Consider the following 18,968-nt stretch of genomic DNA (forward strand, 5'->3'; position numbering starts at 1 on the left):
TTTTTTAAACCTAATGGTATTATCCTCATTCTGACTTCTTTCTCTTATCCCATGAAAAGATATTATTTTCAGTGTTAAATGAGATCTAACACTTTTTTTAAATGCCTCTATATATGTCAAAAATATACATACCTCATCTACGAAGTTAATAGCATCAAACCAGTCTTGAAGAGCTTCAAGGCAATATCTAACAACGTTTCGGGTGTATTCTTGAGTTTCCTAAAATAATAAGTTACACAAATTTTACACTATATAAATATGTATATTTTCAACTTCAAATTATATGTAATACATAAAAATAATGGTAAAATATATATATTATCAAAATAACCACATTTGCCATTTTAAGAAATCCTTTCACAAATTAACAGTAATGACCAGAGACAATTAGGAAAATTAAAAAACACAGCATGCTATGTTTTATATAATATATTCTTAAAAATGAATCAAAGCTGAAATAGTTTGTGATGCATATCAAATTCCATTCGAGGAGATTTCAAAAATATTTTATGTTCCTTAACATTTACTGTTTAATGAGTACAGTTTCTTTGGGGATGATGAAAATGTCTTAGAGATGAATGGTGGTGATGGCTGCCCAACACTGAGAATGTACTTAATGTCAATGAACTGCACACCTAAAAATGAAATTTTATATTATGCATATTTGCCACAATAGAAAATAAAAACAAACAGACAAAAAAAGGAGCACAGAACATTTAAGTACTATGAGCAGCCTGTGAATATCTTAGCTTGCTAAGAAGAAAAGATAAGTGCGTACCACTCGAAGGTACTATGAAAGAAAGTTATAATGTTTTATGGAGAAATGGATCCACTGAAATAGGCAACTACTAAGTTAAATGGCAAAATAAATCATGATAGCCTCTCTTTAAAAAATAATAGTAATAACGGGCAAAGGATCTGAATAGACATTTCTCCAAAGAAGATCTACAAATGGCTAATAAGCACACGAACAGATGTTCAACACTACCAGTCATTAGGAAAATGCAAATCAAAGCCACAATAAGGTATCACTTCATACCTTGTAGGAAGGCTCTAATTTTTTAAATGCAAAATAAAAAGTGTTGGCAAGGATGTGGAGAAACTGGAACTCTCATACATTGCTGGTGGAAATGCAAAATGGCACAGCCACTTTGACGTTAAACAGAGTTACCATATGACCAAACAGTTCTACTCTCATATACCCAAGAGAATTAAAAACATAGGTTCACACAAAAACTTACATACAAATGCTCACAGCAGCATTATCCACAGTAACTAAAAAATGGCATTGACCCATGAATGGACAGGTAGAATGTGGTATATCTATGTAATGGATTACTATTCGGCTATGAAAAGAAATGATACACGCCCATAGTTGAACCATGAAAACATTATGCTAAGTGAAATAAGACAAACACAAAAGGCCATATCTTGTATGATTCCACTTATATGAAATGCCTAGATTACGCAAATTCATAGAGACAGATGGGAGATCAGTGGTTTCCAGGGAATAAGAGGAGGTTGGGACTAGGAGGTATAAGGTTTCTTTAGGGGATGGGTGATTACTGGGGAATTTGTGGTACCAGCTGCACAGCTTTGTGAATATACTACAAGACTGAACTGAATACTTTAAAATGGTTAAAATATAGAATTTTAGGTTGTATAAATTTGAAATCAATCAAACAAAAATTTTTAAAGACTTTCGGGGCCTTAATGTATAATAAAAGTGCATTTGGGGGCCTTAATGTATAATAAAATAATGTATAATTATAATGTATAATAAAATGTAGCATCAAAGTCAAGTAGGTTAAAATCTTTAGCTACATATATAAATTACTGTGCCTTTAAAGAAAGCTAAAAGTCTCCCATTGCTGCCTTCTCCTTCACCCTGCTCAGTCTGCTGTCCTGTTAATTCTTCCTTAATATTATCATGTAGGTCCACTCTTACGTCCACTACCATCCAGACCAAATATCACTTATCTAATTTCCTTGCCAACAGTTTCACCATTTTAATCTATCCTATATGAAATTTATTTTATAAAAATATTATTTTATACATTATGTTCCTTATTTCTTACTGAAAAAAAATTAATGGCACTTTTAAGTTACCATAAATAATGTGTCATAACCAAACTAAAGTGGCAGATAAGTCACAGATAAAGAAACATTTAAAATCAAATGTGCTCCCATTTTATCAAGAGTTTGAGCAAAGGAGTATCATAATACCCTCTTGGTATAAGTATAAACTGATATGACCCTTCTGGAGAAAAATTTGCAAAGCATGTATCAAGAGCCTTTAAAAAGGTGACCAATTAATTCCATTCCTAAATACGGCATATTTAATAATCATGTCCAGATCATCTCTCTGCCATCTCTCACCACTAACACACCCACCCAAAAAAATGCATTGTGCATGTTGAGATACTAGTTTTAAAACCTTGTCAGTCTCTTTATCCATACGTAAAAATGGACATAAATGGACACAATACTATCTACTTCCTAGTACTGTGAAGGAAGCAAATGAAATAATGTTTGTAAAATGCTCTGTGTCATCATCTGGTACTATGTGTGACAAGCGGTTACGGGCTCCAAAGGGTCATGGCCAGACTACTTCCGTCAAGTCTGCAGTAACCTAAAGCTGCCACTAGATGGAGATTCTAGAGCTTATTTGTTCTGTTAGGAAGGCAAAAATTAGTAAGATTCTGGAAATGTGCCATCCCTTTATCCAATCTATCTGTTATCAATCTAGTATTGTTTAATTAGCCCCTAACATTTTCAAGAACCAAACAGCATTTAGGGCAATCATACAAAGAAAGTAAGCTATCATGTGAAGTTCTTTTTATTGTTAATCCTTTAGTTTTATATCTTATAATTAGAGAACAGAAACAACGAAATAGCTAATTTTTTACTTTAATAGTCTTTCTTCTAGCTTATATTTCTAAAACCCAACAACAGGGCGCCTGGGTGGCTCAGTTGGTTAAGCGACTGCCTTCGGCTCAGGTCATGATCCCAGGGTCCTGGGATCGAGTCCCACATCGGGCTCCCGGCTCAGCGGGAAGCCTGCTTCTCCCTCTCCCACTCCCCCTGCTTGTGTTCCTGCTCTCGCTGTCTCTGTCTCTGTCAAATAAATAAATAAAATCTTTAAAAATAAAATAAAATAAAATAAAACCCAACAACAGTACTGCTAAAAAGCTCTAGATATTCTTGCTTTTAACAGACAATTACAGCAAAGTGGGAAAGAGCACAAGTTCTGAAATCAAATGCATTTGTTTTCAAACTTAGCTTCTACTTAATAGCTGTGTGAACTTGGACAAGTTATTTAACTTCTGAAAGAAAGAGATGATACTATCTACTGTATAAGAGATGCAATAAGGACTAGATAAGAATATAATGCAAAGAATATAGTGTGAAGAACAACATCTGGCAGAATGTGGGTGCTCATCAAGAGAATGTCTTACTTAGGAACTTAATACTCCCATAACTGAGAAACTACTCTCAGATTCTATGAGGACAATACGAACTTGTTTTCTCGATTCTCTTCACTTCTTAGGTTAAGGGAACCATAACACACTGCAATCCTGGCATTCAAAGCTAAAAATTAAACTACTGCCTAGAAACAATGAGTTCTCATTATCAGAGATAAACATAACCCCAACTTCATAATCCAAATTCATCCTAAATAGCTGTCAGAATAATCCTCCTAAAATACTGATCTTTTCATATTAACATCATATCAACCTCCCTGCTGCATCGCTGTCTTTTGTTGGCTTATGGGATACTGAGTTCCTCTGGTTTTTCTCCAGCACCCTTATCTCTGATGTCGCAATGTTAGGTCTTTCTTCAGGGTCCACTTCTCTCCCTACTTGATCTCATCCCACCCCCTGGTGACAAATACCATTTACATTACCAAGGTCTAAAATTTATAACCTTCGGCCTGACTTCTCTTTTGAGCACAAGACAAAGCAGTCCCCACACTCATTACTCTCACAGCAACCGGTTATTTTCCTATAGAGCACTTAAAAAATGAATCTGTGTTTACCTACTTAACCTCTATCTCCCCCATCAGACTGCCCCAGGAGAACGAGAACCATGTCTGTTTGGTTCAACACCCAAAACCCACGCATCTAGATAGTTTCTAGATAGTGTCAGGTATAAGAATAGCATTCAACAAGGTTTTTTTTAGTGAATGAACAAATGAAGTTCATATTATATGACAGTTTTCTTTATAAATGCTACAGCGGGAATTAAACAAAGTACTATGGGAACACTGAAACTAGAATCATAAACCTGACTGAAAGAACTTAACTGAGCAGATTACATATCAGCTGAGTAGCATTTCTGAAGAGCTAACACACTAGTGGTTCTTCACTCTGGTTAGAATCACTGCAAAGGTCCTTCTGCACATCAAATAAATCAAAATCTCTGACAGTGGGACTTAGGCACATGTATCCTTAAAGCTTCCAAGATGATTCTCATGTAAGAATAAACAAAGAATGAGAGACCATAAGCCAAAAAAGGGACTATTTGAACAAAAGCACAGGAATCAAGAGAGGACACCACATGTTGAAGAATGGTATTCAATCCAGTGAAGACATGGAGATAGACAGAGGGGTATAGATGGAAGATGAATTATGAGAGACAAGTTAAGGGCAAATGATGGAGGATCTTAAATGTCTCTATAGGAAACACAGATGTTGCCCTGTAGATAGATGAGAATTTTAACGATTTTTTAAGCAAAGGAGAGATATGCACAGAGCTTAGAAAAGTAATTTCAGTATTGGGACAGATTAGAGAGGAAGAATTTAGAGGCGAGGAAACCAGTTAAATTATCTTAACAATCCAGATTTTAAAGATAAAGAAATAAATTAAAACACAGGAAAGAAGTGGTAGGGAGAATTTCTGGAACAGAAGAGAAACTTCATGGTATCTGATTACAGGTTGAACACAACTGGCACAGCAAGGAGAGAAAGTTTCTCTAATTAGATAACTGTGTATTTTCAGACACCATTAAATGACATACAGGACATAGTACGGGCAGATGAATTTAATAAGCTAGTTAGGGGCTTGAGAAAATTCATGTACCTATAAGGAAATCTACATGAATAACCAGAGCTGTTGGAAATCTGAACCAGGCTAGACTAACAAAGTTGTAAGTCACATGCATTTGGAGAATAGCTGAAGTCATGAGAGAAAATATAAATCTGCTTAAAGGAACTTATATATTTAAAGAACATGGTGAGCGCTGTGAATTGTGTAAGACTGCTGAATCACAGACCTGTACCTCTGAAACAAATAATACATTATATGTTAAAAAAAAAAAAAGAAGAAGAAGAAGATAGCAGGAAGGGAAAAATGAAGGGGGGGTATATCAGAGGGGGAGACGAACCATGAGAGACTATGGACTCTGAGAAACAAACTGAGGGGAGTGGGGTGGGGGGATGGGTCAGCCCGGTGATGGGTATTAAGGAGGGCATGTACTGAATGGAGCACTGGGTGTTATACGCAAACAATGAATCACGGAACACTACATCAAAAACTAATGATGTAATGTATGGTGATTAATATAACATAATAAAATAAAATTTAAAATAAAATAAAATAAAGAACATATGGAGGAGGACCTCATAATAACCCTGTGAAGAAGGGCAGGCTTTAGTGTCCTGTTTCCAATTTTTTTCCCTAAAAAATAAGGAGAAAGAAGGAGACGATCAAATAGTTTTAAATGAATTGACCAAGCAATGTAAGTAGAAAAAGGCAGAGCCAGGCTCAGAATCCAAGGCTTTAAAATATTTCCACTATAAAATCTTGTCCAGCATTCTTATTGATACAGGCTGGCAGTGGTCTTCATGGGATCCATATAGCAAAATCTCAGTCAAGTTCTTAGTTTAGTAGGGTCAGGAAATCCCATTTTTCTGGATCATCCAAGGACCCTGGAGACCCATCAAACCAAAACTTTAAAACGCAAAAGTAAAATATATATATACAAAGACACAAGTCCATGCAATTACAAGTGATCATTTTCTTACCCAATTATAAGAATTTATGTTGCTGCCATGCTACTCTTAAGATTCCTTTTGCAGACAACTGGAAGTTATATGAAATGTATACTAATTTTGTGCTTGGAATCTTAAAAATGTAAACTTTATTAAGAACTATTCTCATTCCTTAAAAGACAAGAAGCATCAGGCAATTAATTGATAATGGATAAAATGAAGCAATAAAGATAAATGTGGAGACTTCTAAAGCTCCAAAGACTATTCACAGTAAGGGAAGGCTGCAAGGATCTGATAATATAATGAACTCCAACTTGCCGAAGAATAATAATGTCTCAGGTCAGCTTTCACAGAGCTGAATTCATAATTAAACACTGCCCATTAATATATATGAGTAAACAAATCAATGTTCTCACACATCTTTTTCTTAAATCACTCTTTTAAAGGTAAAGACAGAAATTAACAAAAACATTTTCAACATACCCTAACTTTACAGTGGGATAAGAGCCCCCACATTGGCTGTGCACAGGCCTCAAGTTCAGCAGCAAAGGCAGCATAGTAGGTCTGAGACTCAAATTCCACATGCTCATTTAGTTCTCGCTTGTTTAAGTTCATACCTTGCAAAAATTAAAGCAGATATAAACCTTGCCAAATGGAAGCAAGTATTCATATTAAAAATCAAGTAAAATACTTCCTAGTACCAAACACTCAGTGCACACAAATGGCATAAGTGACACAATATGTAGAGAAATAAATAAATTATTTAAAGTAAAATAATCTGGTCCTTTTAGAAGTTTTTACAAACTAGGTTTTCTTAGAAACACTTTGTGAATTGTCTCTTATATAACATAATTGAATATGTTAAATAAGAAAGTCAAAACTATTGTTGAAATTTTATGAAATTTTGTTTCATAATTGTTGAAATTTTATGAAAGTGTTATAAATCTTTCTTGAAGAATAGATTAATGATTTAAAGTCCAGGATTTACACTCCTGTTTCCTTTTTAATAATTTGGTATTTTTCATAACTCTGACATTTTCATGAACACTTGATTAAAGTACTTACAAATGTTAATTAAAATGAGACATTTCACATGTAACCTGAACGATGTGCTATTATCTCTTAATTAGTATATTTGATGGTTCTGCATTAGGCATTTTGTAAACTAAAAAAAATAACAAAAAAAGTAAAATTCATACCTTGAAAGAAAGATACAAAGTTCATCCACGTAACTAACAAACCGTGGTCCTCCAAAAATCTCTTAGCCACACTTTGATGAGAAAGGATATTAATAAAATCACTGACAAGAGGCCAGTAAGTGTTATTCTTCAGTAATGCTTCTCCACAGTTCACTACCACATGTAAACTATTTTCTTCATCTAAAACAGACACACACAGTCCAGTAATAAATAAGTTAAAAAAAAAAAAAAACCTTTACCAATGATATACATTATATACATTAGAATCAGGGATCTCTAAATTCAAACTCCAGGCAGACATATGGTGTGTTACTTAGACTCTGAATCAATTTCCCCATCTACAAAATGGGGAAAAGACACGTATCTTAAGGGAATTAAATGAAGCACTAACACAACACTAAGCACATCATTATAATAATTATTACCACATGTCTAACATATTATATGTTATTGAACTAGCTATATGTTCATAAAACCTTATTATTTTCTTGATTTTAACAACATAATGCAGTATCTTCAGTTCCAATCAATAAAATATTTTTATCCCTAGATTAATCTCATTACATCTTATCAACAAATCTGTATGATATAAGCGATACATAATTGCTTTCTTCTACTCAGAGAATATGTAAATATAACTTTTTAGCAAATACAGTATTCCAAAAATGAAAGATACACACATAAATAAACTTCTTAAGTCTTTAAAAAAAATCCTCAAAGTTTAATTGTTGTGGGTAGGGAAAGATTAGATATGTACAAATCTTTACTATTAGAAGTTAGAGCCTATATGCATTAGCTCTCTTAACCTATTCCAAATTAACTAATTCACTGGACAAATGAGCCCCCCATTCCTACTGTAAAACATACTAATACCCATAATATACAGAATGCTCAAAGCTAGTAACCTATTCCCTAGTACAGAAGCCAAGATATATACTTATCCAGAGTCTGTTTTTGTTTCTGTGCATGCTAACTGTTCTTTTTATTATAAAATTTAAAGTACATAAACTGATAAAATATGAATAAATGAAGACAGGTATTACAAAAACTGGATCACAAGCTTTTGAGAGACAATAAAAGTGCTTAAGAAAACGTTAAAAAATCTTAGAGAAAAATCATAAAAACCTAGAATTTTACACTCAGATTGCTTCATAAAGATTTTTATGTTCAGGCGCCTGGGTGGCTCAGTTGGTTAAGCGACTGCCTTCGGCTCAGGTCATGATCCTGGAGTCCCAGGATCAAGTCCCGCATCGGGCTCCCTGCTCGGTGGGGAGTCTGCCTCTCCCTCTGACCCTCCCCCCTCTCATGTGCTCTCTCTCATTCTCTCTCTCTCAAATAAATAAATAAAATGTTTAAAAAAAAAAGATTTTTATGTTCTAAATCTAAAGAAACTGAAACTGGAAATCACAGATGATGCTTTGCAGAAGTGATGAGGGAGAACTCCAGTCAAGGAAACCATAACTTAAAAATGCTTTGCCCTCGGGGCGCCTGGGTGGCTCAGATGGTTAAGCATCTGCCTTCGGCTCAGGTCATGATCCCAGAGTCCTGGGATCGAGTCCCACATCAGGTTCCTGGCTCCTTGGGAGCCTGCTTCTCCCTCTGCCTCTCTCTCTCTCTCTCTCTCTCTGTCTCTCATGAATAAATAAATAAAATCTTTAAAAACAAAAAATGCTTTGCCCAAAATTAACAGATTAGAGAATGAACAAGCATCTCTGTATTTTAAGTTAAAATGCACTGTCTAATACATGTATCTTTTTTTTATGATTCCTCACTTTAACCAACTTTTTCAACTAACCATCTACTTGTTAAACTCATCAATGGGGGCGCCTGGGTGGCTCAGTTGGTTAAGCGTCTGCCTTCTGCTCAGGCCCTGATCTCAGGGTCTTGCTCTGGGATTGAGCCCCTGCTCAGCGAGGAGTCTGCTTCTCCCTCTCCCTCTGCCCCTCCCCCCACTTGTGCACATGCACACACGCGCGCATGTGCTCTGTCTCTCTCTTGAGCGCACGAGCTCACTCTCAAGCAAAATCTTTTTTAAAAATTTAAAAAAATAAACTCATCACTGAAGCGGCTTCTACTGCACTTCTTATTTTCCATACATTAAATTTAGGTTTCAGTCCATGAAATTACTTTACCCAACTCTTAAATTTAATAATATATAAGAACAGGACCCACAAAGTTAAGTATGCTCTCTTTTAGTGCCTCTCAATAGGATGAGAGAGGGTGTAACTGAATGAAGAAGTGGGGCTTTTACAAACCACCCACACCTGAGATGAGAAAACCCTCTCTGACTGACAACTACTGCCACCATGAGCTGGTGAGCAGTTGATATTAATGGGACAGTGCTCAGTGATCCTGGAATTTAAAATTTTTTAAACAGTGAAAATCACTGTTCTATTCAACTGAAACCAGAATATAAATAAGCAGAATACAATTAATCAAAATGACTATTTTCCTGGCTCTGCTTTAAATACTACTGTTCTTATGAAAAACACCTTGGAACCTTTGGTAAAATAAAGTGACTAGGACTTCTATTTTTCCCCAACTGAGATTCACTCATCAACAAATATTTATTGAGCACTTACTGAGGGCCAGGTATTCTATTAAGTTCTGAGAATAAAGTGGTAAATAAATCAAAACTTACACAGTCTATCCACTGAGATAAGAAGACAGTGTGATACAGCTATCATAGGCAAAGTATAAGAAGTTATAAGAACAAATACAGCTAGTCTACAATTGAGGAAAAGACTCTCCTGAGGAAGTGATGTCTAAACTAAGATCTACGGAATGAAGGAGGAATTAGGATCAGCCAAATAAACTAGGGATGTGAGAAGAAACTGTGTTCTAGGTAGAGGAAGCAATATAAAAAAAGAATGGAATCGCTGGGACAAAGAATGCAGAGGATGGGTGGCACAAATGAAACCAGAAGGCCTTAAAAATCAGCTTCAGGAGTTTGGAGTTCATGTGAAGAGGATGGCAAGCCACTGGGGGGCAGGGCTGAGAGACAGGGACATGATCAGATACGCAGTGTGGACAGTGACTAAAGGAGGGTGGTGATGGCTAGTGGTATGACGCCTAGAGACGGCAACGGCTTGAACTATGGTGGTGGCGTGAAGATGTAAAGATGAAGAGAAACAGCTATTTTAAGATGTTCAGAAGGTTTAAATGACAGACTTGGTGATGTTCATTGCATCTACAAGGAGCACGAAGAAGTAAAAAATGACTCCTAGGTTGTTAACTTGAGCAACTGTATAGGTGGTTGGAGGATGGTACCCAAACACTTGTGTACTCACATACGCATACATACATACACACACACACACACACACACAATAATAGAAAAGAAGCAGGCTTGATAGAGAGAGAAGAAGGAATTTTTGGTGTGGACATTGTGTGTTTGAGGTACTTGGAGACATCCAAAGAATATAGCTCAGTAAACAGTGTGATATGCAGGACAGATCAATCTGGGATTATTACCATCTACAGATATTCTTATGGTTAAGCAACATACAGTTTTGGGGGTTTGGGGGGTTTTTTTGGCTTTTTTGTGAGAGAGAGATAAAGAGTGAGTGCGGGAGAAAGGGGCAGAGGGAGAGAGAGAGGAAATCTTAAGCAGGTTCCATGCCCAGTGCAGAGCCCGATGTGGGGCTCGATCCCACAACCCTGAGATCGTGACCTGAGCCAAAATCAAGAGTCAGATGCTTAACCGACTGAGCCACCCAGGCACCCCTGCAACATATGGTTTTAAGTTTCCATTTTTATATAGACTGTTTCATATGACAAATTGTAAAATTTCAGGGATACAAGTAGTTATGAGTTGTTTGGAATCACAAAGTAATATGGTGCAGAAGCAAATATAACAAAGTAAAAGTGTAAGGTAGAGATCGCTTACTACTAGAGGCTTTTTCCTTTTAATCTTTAGCTATTGCTGTGGCCATGTGAATTCTCATTGTATCAGCTTCTGTATTTACTAATAGTATAGACAAAATCTTCAAATACTGTTAATGAAAATTTCTGCAAAAGCTAGATAGAATTATTAAAAAATAAAAACAAAGTATTTGTTTATTACAACAGAGATCCTGTTGTAATATCTGTAGCTAGTTACAGGTAGTTCAATATATTTAAAGCCCATTCTAATACTCTTTATGTAAAAACAGGAAAGTTTATGGTGCTTCTAGAAAACCAATAAATGTATCATGAAACATTATGCTACTTTTAAAAGAGGAATAAAACACCATGGGAGCTAAAGATCATTTTAGACCTTGGCTTAGAAATAATTAATTTACTGCTGGAAAAAATACATTTATATTTAAGGATCTTAGTTAGCAACGCTACTAACAGCTATTTAGCTTCCGGAAAATTCAATTTGTGTAAGAATCTCCAGAACAGACTAACTGCATTAGAAGGGAAGTATATACAGAAAGCAAAATAAGACTTTGCAGTATGATTTCAGAAAACATGGGAAAAGTGAGAAGAGCAAAGATACCGGGACAAAGTGACAAAAAACACCAACATCAACAGAACAAGCAGAAAAGAGTTTTGGGTCACAGAAAGAACAGATGATCAGCAGTGTGAAATGCTACTGAAAATCAGGAAAGATAAGGTCCAAAGAGTGGCCACAGGTTTCCCCATCCTGTGTGTCATTAAAAGGGTGAGCATATAATTTATTGTATAAAATGGGAGTTTTGAGAGTAAAGGAGATTGTATAAATAACTATGTCAGAACAATAGGATTACTTGGAGCCATTCTGGGAAAAGCAGAACATGTGACCACTAGAGTCACAAACAATGTCAGAGAGAGCAACAGAATGATGGCAGTGGACACTACACTGAGGTCAGTTACTAAGTGACTAAAAAGCAAGGAAACAAATATAAACTCTTTCAGGAAATCTAGCTACAGAAAAAATAGGAGATTTCAACACATCTCAAACATTCTTCCTTGAATATCAAGGGCAAACTATATATAACTAATAAGCACAGCTAAACCATTTAGTCAAGAAAATAGACTCCAGATTCTTTCCAAAAGAGCAGATACTTCTAAATTTTAAAAGTCTTCTAGGGGCGCCTGGGTGGCTCAATCACTGAGCGTCTGCCTTCGGCTCAGGTCATGATCCCGGTGTCTTGGGATCGAGCCCTGCAACAGGCTTCCTGCTTAGCTGGGAGTCCGCTTCTCCCTCTCCCACTCCCCCTGCTTGTGTTCCCTCTCTCACTGTCTCTCTCTCTCTGTCAAAATAAATAAGTAAAATCTTTGAGAAAAAAAAAAAGTTTTCTAGTTTAGGGGCACCTGGGTGGTACAGTCAGTTAAGCATCTAACTCTTGATTTCAGCTCAGGTCATGATCTCAGGGTCATGAGACAGAGCCTGGCATGGGGCTCCACACTCAGCATGGAGTCCGCTTAAGACTCTCTCTCTCTCTCTTCCTCTCCCTCCATCCCCCCCCACCTCTCTCTCTCTCTCAAATAAAAATTTAAAAATTTAAAACAATTTTTAAAAATTAAAGATTTCTAGTTTATAAATTAAAAATACTCTTTTTGTGAAAAGTCCTTCTCTAAATATATAATTCTATATATAAGAATATCATTGATACAACTGAATGATGATAGATACTATTTCAAAAAAGGAAAAGCAATACATGTAATATATGTAGCTGAATCTTCGGAAAAAAAGGGTCATCTTACATGAAGACAGAAGAGCTATAATGCAAAGCAGCTTTTAAATTTTCCTTTAAAATGTGAAGAGATATATTGCTTAATGTAAATAATGTATTATGCTCCCACTATACCTACAATAGGAAGACAGAGTCACATAGTGAGCAGACACCCAGCCTTACTATTTACAGCTATAAAACCATAGATCATTGACTTCAACTCCCTAAGCCACAGTTCCCTCACCTATAAAATGGAAAAAACAGTATCTACTTCACAGATGGTTAAATAACATAATACAAAGTATTGAGAAAAGAGCATAGCACATAGTGAGTGCTCAAAAGATGGTAGCTATCATATTTGCTAGCTATTATTAGCATATATAAGGCATTGCATCCTGCACTGAGCATACACCAATTTTCAGGTTATGGTATCACATGAGAATAGATCACATGAGAACAGAGAGAAAACAGTAGTTGATATGCAAAAGGAGGTAAAAGGGGAACAAAGCAAGTCTCAACTACAAGATCTCTCCTCCAAAGACAATGGAAAGGTCCTAAGATTTAATCTCACGTATTGTTTGTTATTAAAGTTTAGCTCCACGTGCCAACAAGTGAAGATACAATATAATCGATGTTGACCTGCTTTGTGTCATGGGTAAGGGCAGATTCTGACATCAGGAGATAAGAAGACCTTGGCTCTGTCATTTACTAGCTGTATTACCTATGGTAAATGCCTTAACTTCTCTAAGCCTCAACTTATTCATCTTTAAAGTGAGAATAATAAGGATAATAATAATACCAATCTCAGAGAACTGTTCAGAAGCTTAACTGAGACAACATACGAATGGTATTAATACAGTGCCTCATACATAGCAAATACTCAAATAATACAAATTGTTACAGAGAGGTAAAGTTAAGATGAAAGACCACAGTGAAATGAGAATGGGAGGAGGTCCTAGAAGTATTATGGTAGTTTGAGGAGTATCAATCATATAGTAGGCACCAAAGAAAAAACTAAAGACCTCACTAAGGGAAAACAAAAAAAGGCAAGATTTATTTCAACTTTTAAAGTCTAAAACTATAGGCATATAAAAATGTCTAAGGCAGATAAAAACAAATTTATAATAAAAAATAGGAATATGTCTAATAAAGAAATGGTTAAATTATGGTAAATCCATATAATACCTGCAATCATTTAAAAACATGTTTTCAACATGTACAATATAGTAACATATTTTTAAAGTTGTAGTATATTTTTAAAGTATTATTTGAATCTGTAAATATACTCTTACCACACAAAAAGACAGAAAAATATCCAAAAATGTTAACAGTAGTTATTTGTGAATAACAAAGCTAAAGGTAATTTTAAAGTTTGTCTTAAAAATAATAAAGTTTGTCTTTAAATTTTGATGAAAATTTTCAAAAAATTCTTTAGCAAAGATGTATTATTTTATAATATTTTTAAAGTTATCTTAAGCATAAAAGGAGGTTTTTAAGACTAGTTACACAAAGTATACCAATAATAAAACTAGTGAAATAATTCTGAGTTTACCTTGTAGCTCACTTTTAATAAGGCAACTTTCCATCATGTATAATAGCACAGTGACCATAATATCCAGCAGCTGACATTCTTCTGTTACCTGTCTGGCTAGCTCTTCATTGCTGAACAACTGAACACTAATATGCACAATTCTGTTAGACATTGTGTCTGATTCATGACTTTTCTTCAGTGTTTTCATAATGAAAGCATAATGCTGAACAAAAGTTTTTGTAAAAGCAACCTGTAAATTTTTTTAAATAGGAAGAAAAAAACATATTAGTTTAACTTTGAGTTTTATAACACATTTTCCAATACCTAGTATCAACATTTGAAAGCTATTATTAGCTTATGATGACATCCACAGTAATTTTAAAAGTAATTTCAATTATGATGGTAGTCACATTCTTTTGTTTGGAACATTAACAAAATACTTGGGTGGTTACAAAAATTTTAGTAGGCACTTTAAATTATTAAAGTTTTAGAACAATTATAAATACCATGATTTAAAAATACAAATACACTTTGCTTACAAATATATCAATTAACTAATGTCAAAGTAGGTATCTTTGTTCTGTGCTATCTACTTTAACAACAAAATCGAAAGTCTCAACTAAAAACCATACCAGAGGATTTAATATAACTAAAATCAAGAAAGGCAATGTGATTACTCCAAAAGAAATGTCTTCTATTTGACTGGAAAGCTGACCACTATCTGACTAAATAAATACTCTTTCTATGTAACATATACATTTCTTCTTGTTTTCTTAAACGGGTATAAAGACACAAAACAATGGCATTATTCATTAAAGTGTAACTCTTAAAGAGGCTTTGTTACCTAAACCATAAGAAGAACTACAGCCAAAAAAAAAAAAAAAAAAAAGGAAGAAGAAGAACAACAACAAAATTTATTTTCTTTTCATACACTAGGCTGTGTGACTTTGCCATAACCACATGGTGGTCATAGGTGAGGGTCCAGACCCTCTGGGACTAGAGCCTTCACCTACCTACATGTGTATATAGGTCAAAACTGTTCTGTCTTTAATGGTTATGGCCAGCACCCTATGATTTTCTCAAACCTAACCCCACAATCCATTTTTTTTTTAAGTAATCTCTACACCTAACATGGGTCTTGAACTCATGACCCCGAGATCCAGAATAGCATGCTCTACCAACTGAGCCAGCCAGATGCCCCTCTAGCCCCACAATCCAAATTCAGTTGCCCCCTTAAACATTCTCATAGCACCTTGTACCTCTCCTTTGGAGAACCTACCACAATTTAATTGACTAAATATTTACTTGTGTAATTATGTTTTTGTTTGTCCCCAAGCATTCTCTTTGGACCAAGTTTCATGCAGACAGACTACCCTTAAGAATACTGCTATGATCCTGTGCTTTTTGTGCAAACCCTGTTTTGACAGCAAAGGAAGCTAATGCTTTTTATTAGTGTTATCTCAGTCCTCAAAGCTACAATAAAATAAGCCACAGCTTAAAAACAAACCAAAAAATTTTCATAATGAAATGGCAAAGAAAGGGGAGCAAAGTTCAGAAAGGAAGGGAAAAAACACTGATACCTTATACTCTTGATCTGGAAGCATGTTGAGTAAGAAAGTTACCATCTTCTGAGGGAATTCATACTTTATAGTCCAAAACAATAGTTCTTCTAGAAAACTTTTATGTTTCAAAACATCCATTATAGATTGATCTACATAAAAAAAAAGAAAACTTATCACCTAATGATTTAAGTTGCTCATCTCATTTAAACCTTACTATAATTAATAAGCCATTAACCTCAAACACTTGAGTGTATCTACAAATTAAGGATACCCTTTCAATAATTCAATAATAATACTGACATCATCAATCCAGGTTTCTACAATCTCCATGGTATATAAATAATAAAATACTTAATCCTTATATTTTAAAAGGGAAGCAGGTACTAAAAAAATAAGTAATTACTTGCCCTTAACATAAGCCATTTATCTAAATTTTCTACTAAGATTCAGATTATCTTACAAGAACAATATTCATGGTACTTAATACTAATATTAATAGTAATAGTAATTTTAAGCTAAAAACAAAATATTAAAGCCATAAATCCCAAAGTTACTGAATCTTTTAATTTTTAGTTTTTAGAGAAAAGGGGGGTAATTTTATAGTATTCAATAATTTATTTCTTTAAAATTGTTCTTCAAAAATGAAATACTAATTTTGCTGCAGGAAGTAATTACTAATGAACTGCTTACACTAGTATATACAGAAGCATTTACTTTTTATCTGGTAAGAATATACCAGGAAAATTATAAAGAATGTTATACATGCTTACTTGCACTGGACTCAAGATGCCCTTCTTCATGCATAGGGGAAACCGAAAAGGGATGCCCCTTTTAAATAAAAGCATTCAAAAAGGGATAAAATTACTAAATGGCTAATTTCTAAGCTATCTTTAAGGGCTACTTTGTCTCCTACTAATCTCTGCATCCTTAGTCAAGAGAAAGGTCTCAACAGGTATATAATGAACTGAGTATTTTTAATACTTCAGCTATTTCTTTCTCTCACCTTCTCTAGTATCTTTCCTAAAAAAGAACTACAAAATTCTGACAACTGGTCTTTGTTGGAGCAAATGATCTTGGGCTTGGGCTACTGCTCTGGATCATCAGGTCTGTATAAGGACATTTAAGAGGATACAGCAAGTGTTAGCTGTGAATGGACTGGTTCAGTGATGATGCTTACACAAGGACTAGAGTTAGATGAGGGATTTTAAAAAATAATATCACATACACCAAAATACTCATATATAGCCCTAACTACATTACAGTTGGAGTTGTCTTGCAGAGTAACCTTGAAGCATTTTTTCAACTAACACTACCTCAGTCTCACAGTTCTATTATTGAGTAATGTGGTCATACCACATCTCCTCAGGTCATGGGTCTAAAAATGTAACAAATGTAACAATAGCCACCTGGGTGGCTCAGTCAGTTAAGTATCCCACTCTTGATTTCGACTCAGGTCATGATGTCAGGGTCCTGAGATTTAGCCCTACACTGGGCTCTGCCCTCAGCACAGAGTCTGTTAATCCTTCTCCCTCTTCTCCTTCCCCTGCTCACACTCCCACACACTCTCTCTCTCTCTCTAGAAATAAATAAAATCTTTTTTAAAAAATGTAACAATAAGCAGGCCATCAATAAGCATGCCATCTCTCTCTTGATCCTTCTATAAGACATTCTGATTTTAACAGGCTTGAATCAGTACTTATTAGACATAACTTTAACCCAATTTTTCTGTTAATAATTAATAACCCATTATTTTCAGAATAATAATTTCATTATTCTGGAGACATTACAATTTTAACTACAGAGAAGCAAAAGTTATGTCCCAATTCCCTAACTCCCTTTCAGTGTGCCTTTAGTATAAGCTAAAGTAACAGCAATAAAAATATAAATACAATTATACTATACATCTCCTTAGTGGAAACTACTTATTCTTTATTTTCTAAATCTCAGAATTTTCAGGGCGCCTGGGTGGCTCAGGCATTAAGCGTCTGCCTTCGGCTCAGGTCATGATCCCAGGGTCCTGGGATCGAGCCCCACATTGGGCACCATGCTCAGCGGGAAGCCTGCTTCTCCCTCTCCCACTCCCCCTGCTTGTGTTCCCTCTCTCACTGTCTCTCTCTCTCTGTCAAATAAATAAAACCTTTAAAAATAAATAAATCTCAGAATTTTCTACTTGCAAAACAGAAATCTCTTCCTCCTGAACTAGATCATTCCCATGATATGACAATGATTTTAAAAACAGAAATAAATTGGTCTTGCAAAAAATTAAGTAAAATATATTCAAAGGCACACACTGACAGATTCAAAGCCAAAAAGTAATAAAATTAGGGCCCAACTGAATCAGGTGACAAAATTATATTCTAATTTTGCATATAACCCAGAGCATACTGCTGATGTCAATTTAATTCTTGCAATTTATTTAGCACTAATATGATTGAAAATTTTAGACTACCAAAAAAAAAAATAAAATTCTTACAGAAAAGGGTTTCTAAAAATATTTACAAAGCTAAAAAAACTTGTAGTATTAATCTTAGAATTCAGTTATGACTCTGCAAGTCTGCATTTGCCAAATGAAAGCCTGAAGCTACCATAATTATTATGTCATATATTGAAAAAGATACATTCACTTTTTTTTAAATAAATAAAACAATCCAAATGAACCAGAAAAGCTATGGCTTCTACTAAAATGAAAATAACTGCAATTATATACGATTCCATTTTTTCATCTTCAGACAAAAAAGCAAAGAAAAAACCCCACAATATCTTCACTGTTATCGTTCTTAAAATAGGTGATGTCAGTTTCCCCAAGATATTTAAAACATGTGTGATGTGCTTTGTGTGTTGTGTTATGTTATGGAAATGTGGTTAGAAATGCTTCCATTAGTTATGTATAACTACATATTTACCTTTAAAATCTGGATTAAATTGTCATGATTTTTACAATACCTAAACTACCTTAAGCCAAACTGTAAAAAGAGATTTCTGAGCAATCAGTATGTGGTACAAATACATGAGTAACGTAAAGATTTTCATTAGACAGCAGA

At 34.8% G+C, this 18,968-nt stretch overlaps 1 protein-coding gene across 8 annotated transcripts in view; it reads right to left on the reverse strand.

The window, feature by feature from the left end:
• The window catches only part of UBR3 (ubiquitin protein ligase E3 component n-recognin 3), a 226,711-nt gene that overhangs the window by 153,980 nt on the left and 53,763 nt on the right, over positions 1-18,968 (reverse strand). For all 8 annotated transcript variants that reach the window (XM_035007806.1, XM_035007803.1, XM_035007802.1 and 5 more), the window contains exons 7-11: positions 15,946-16,076; positions 14,387-14,615; positions 7,193-7,372; positions 6,477-6,610; positions 133-219 (exon numbers count right to left, since the gene is read on the reverse strand). In XM_035007806.1, the coding sequence (XP_034863697.1) occupies positions 133-219; positions 6,477-6,610; positions 7,193-7,372; positions 14,387-14,615; positions 15,946-16,076 (761 nt within the window). The remainder of the gene's footprint in view (positions 1-132; positions 220-6,476; positions 6,611-7,192; positions 7,373-14,386; positions 14,616-15,945; positions 16,077-18,968) is intronic.

This window comes from Mirounga leonina, unplaced genomic scaffold, assembly GCF_011800145.1.
Source record: "Mirounga leonina isolate KUSES-001 unplaced genomic scaffold, KU_Mleo_1.0 Mir_151, whole genome shotgun sequence".
In the NCBI taxonomy this organism is placed as follows: Eukaryota; Metazoa; Chordata; class Mammalia; order Carnivora; family Phocidae; genus Mirounga; species Mirounga leonina.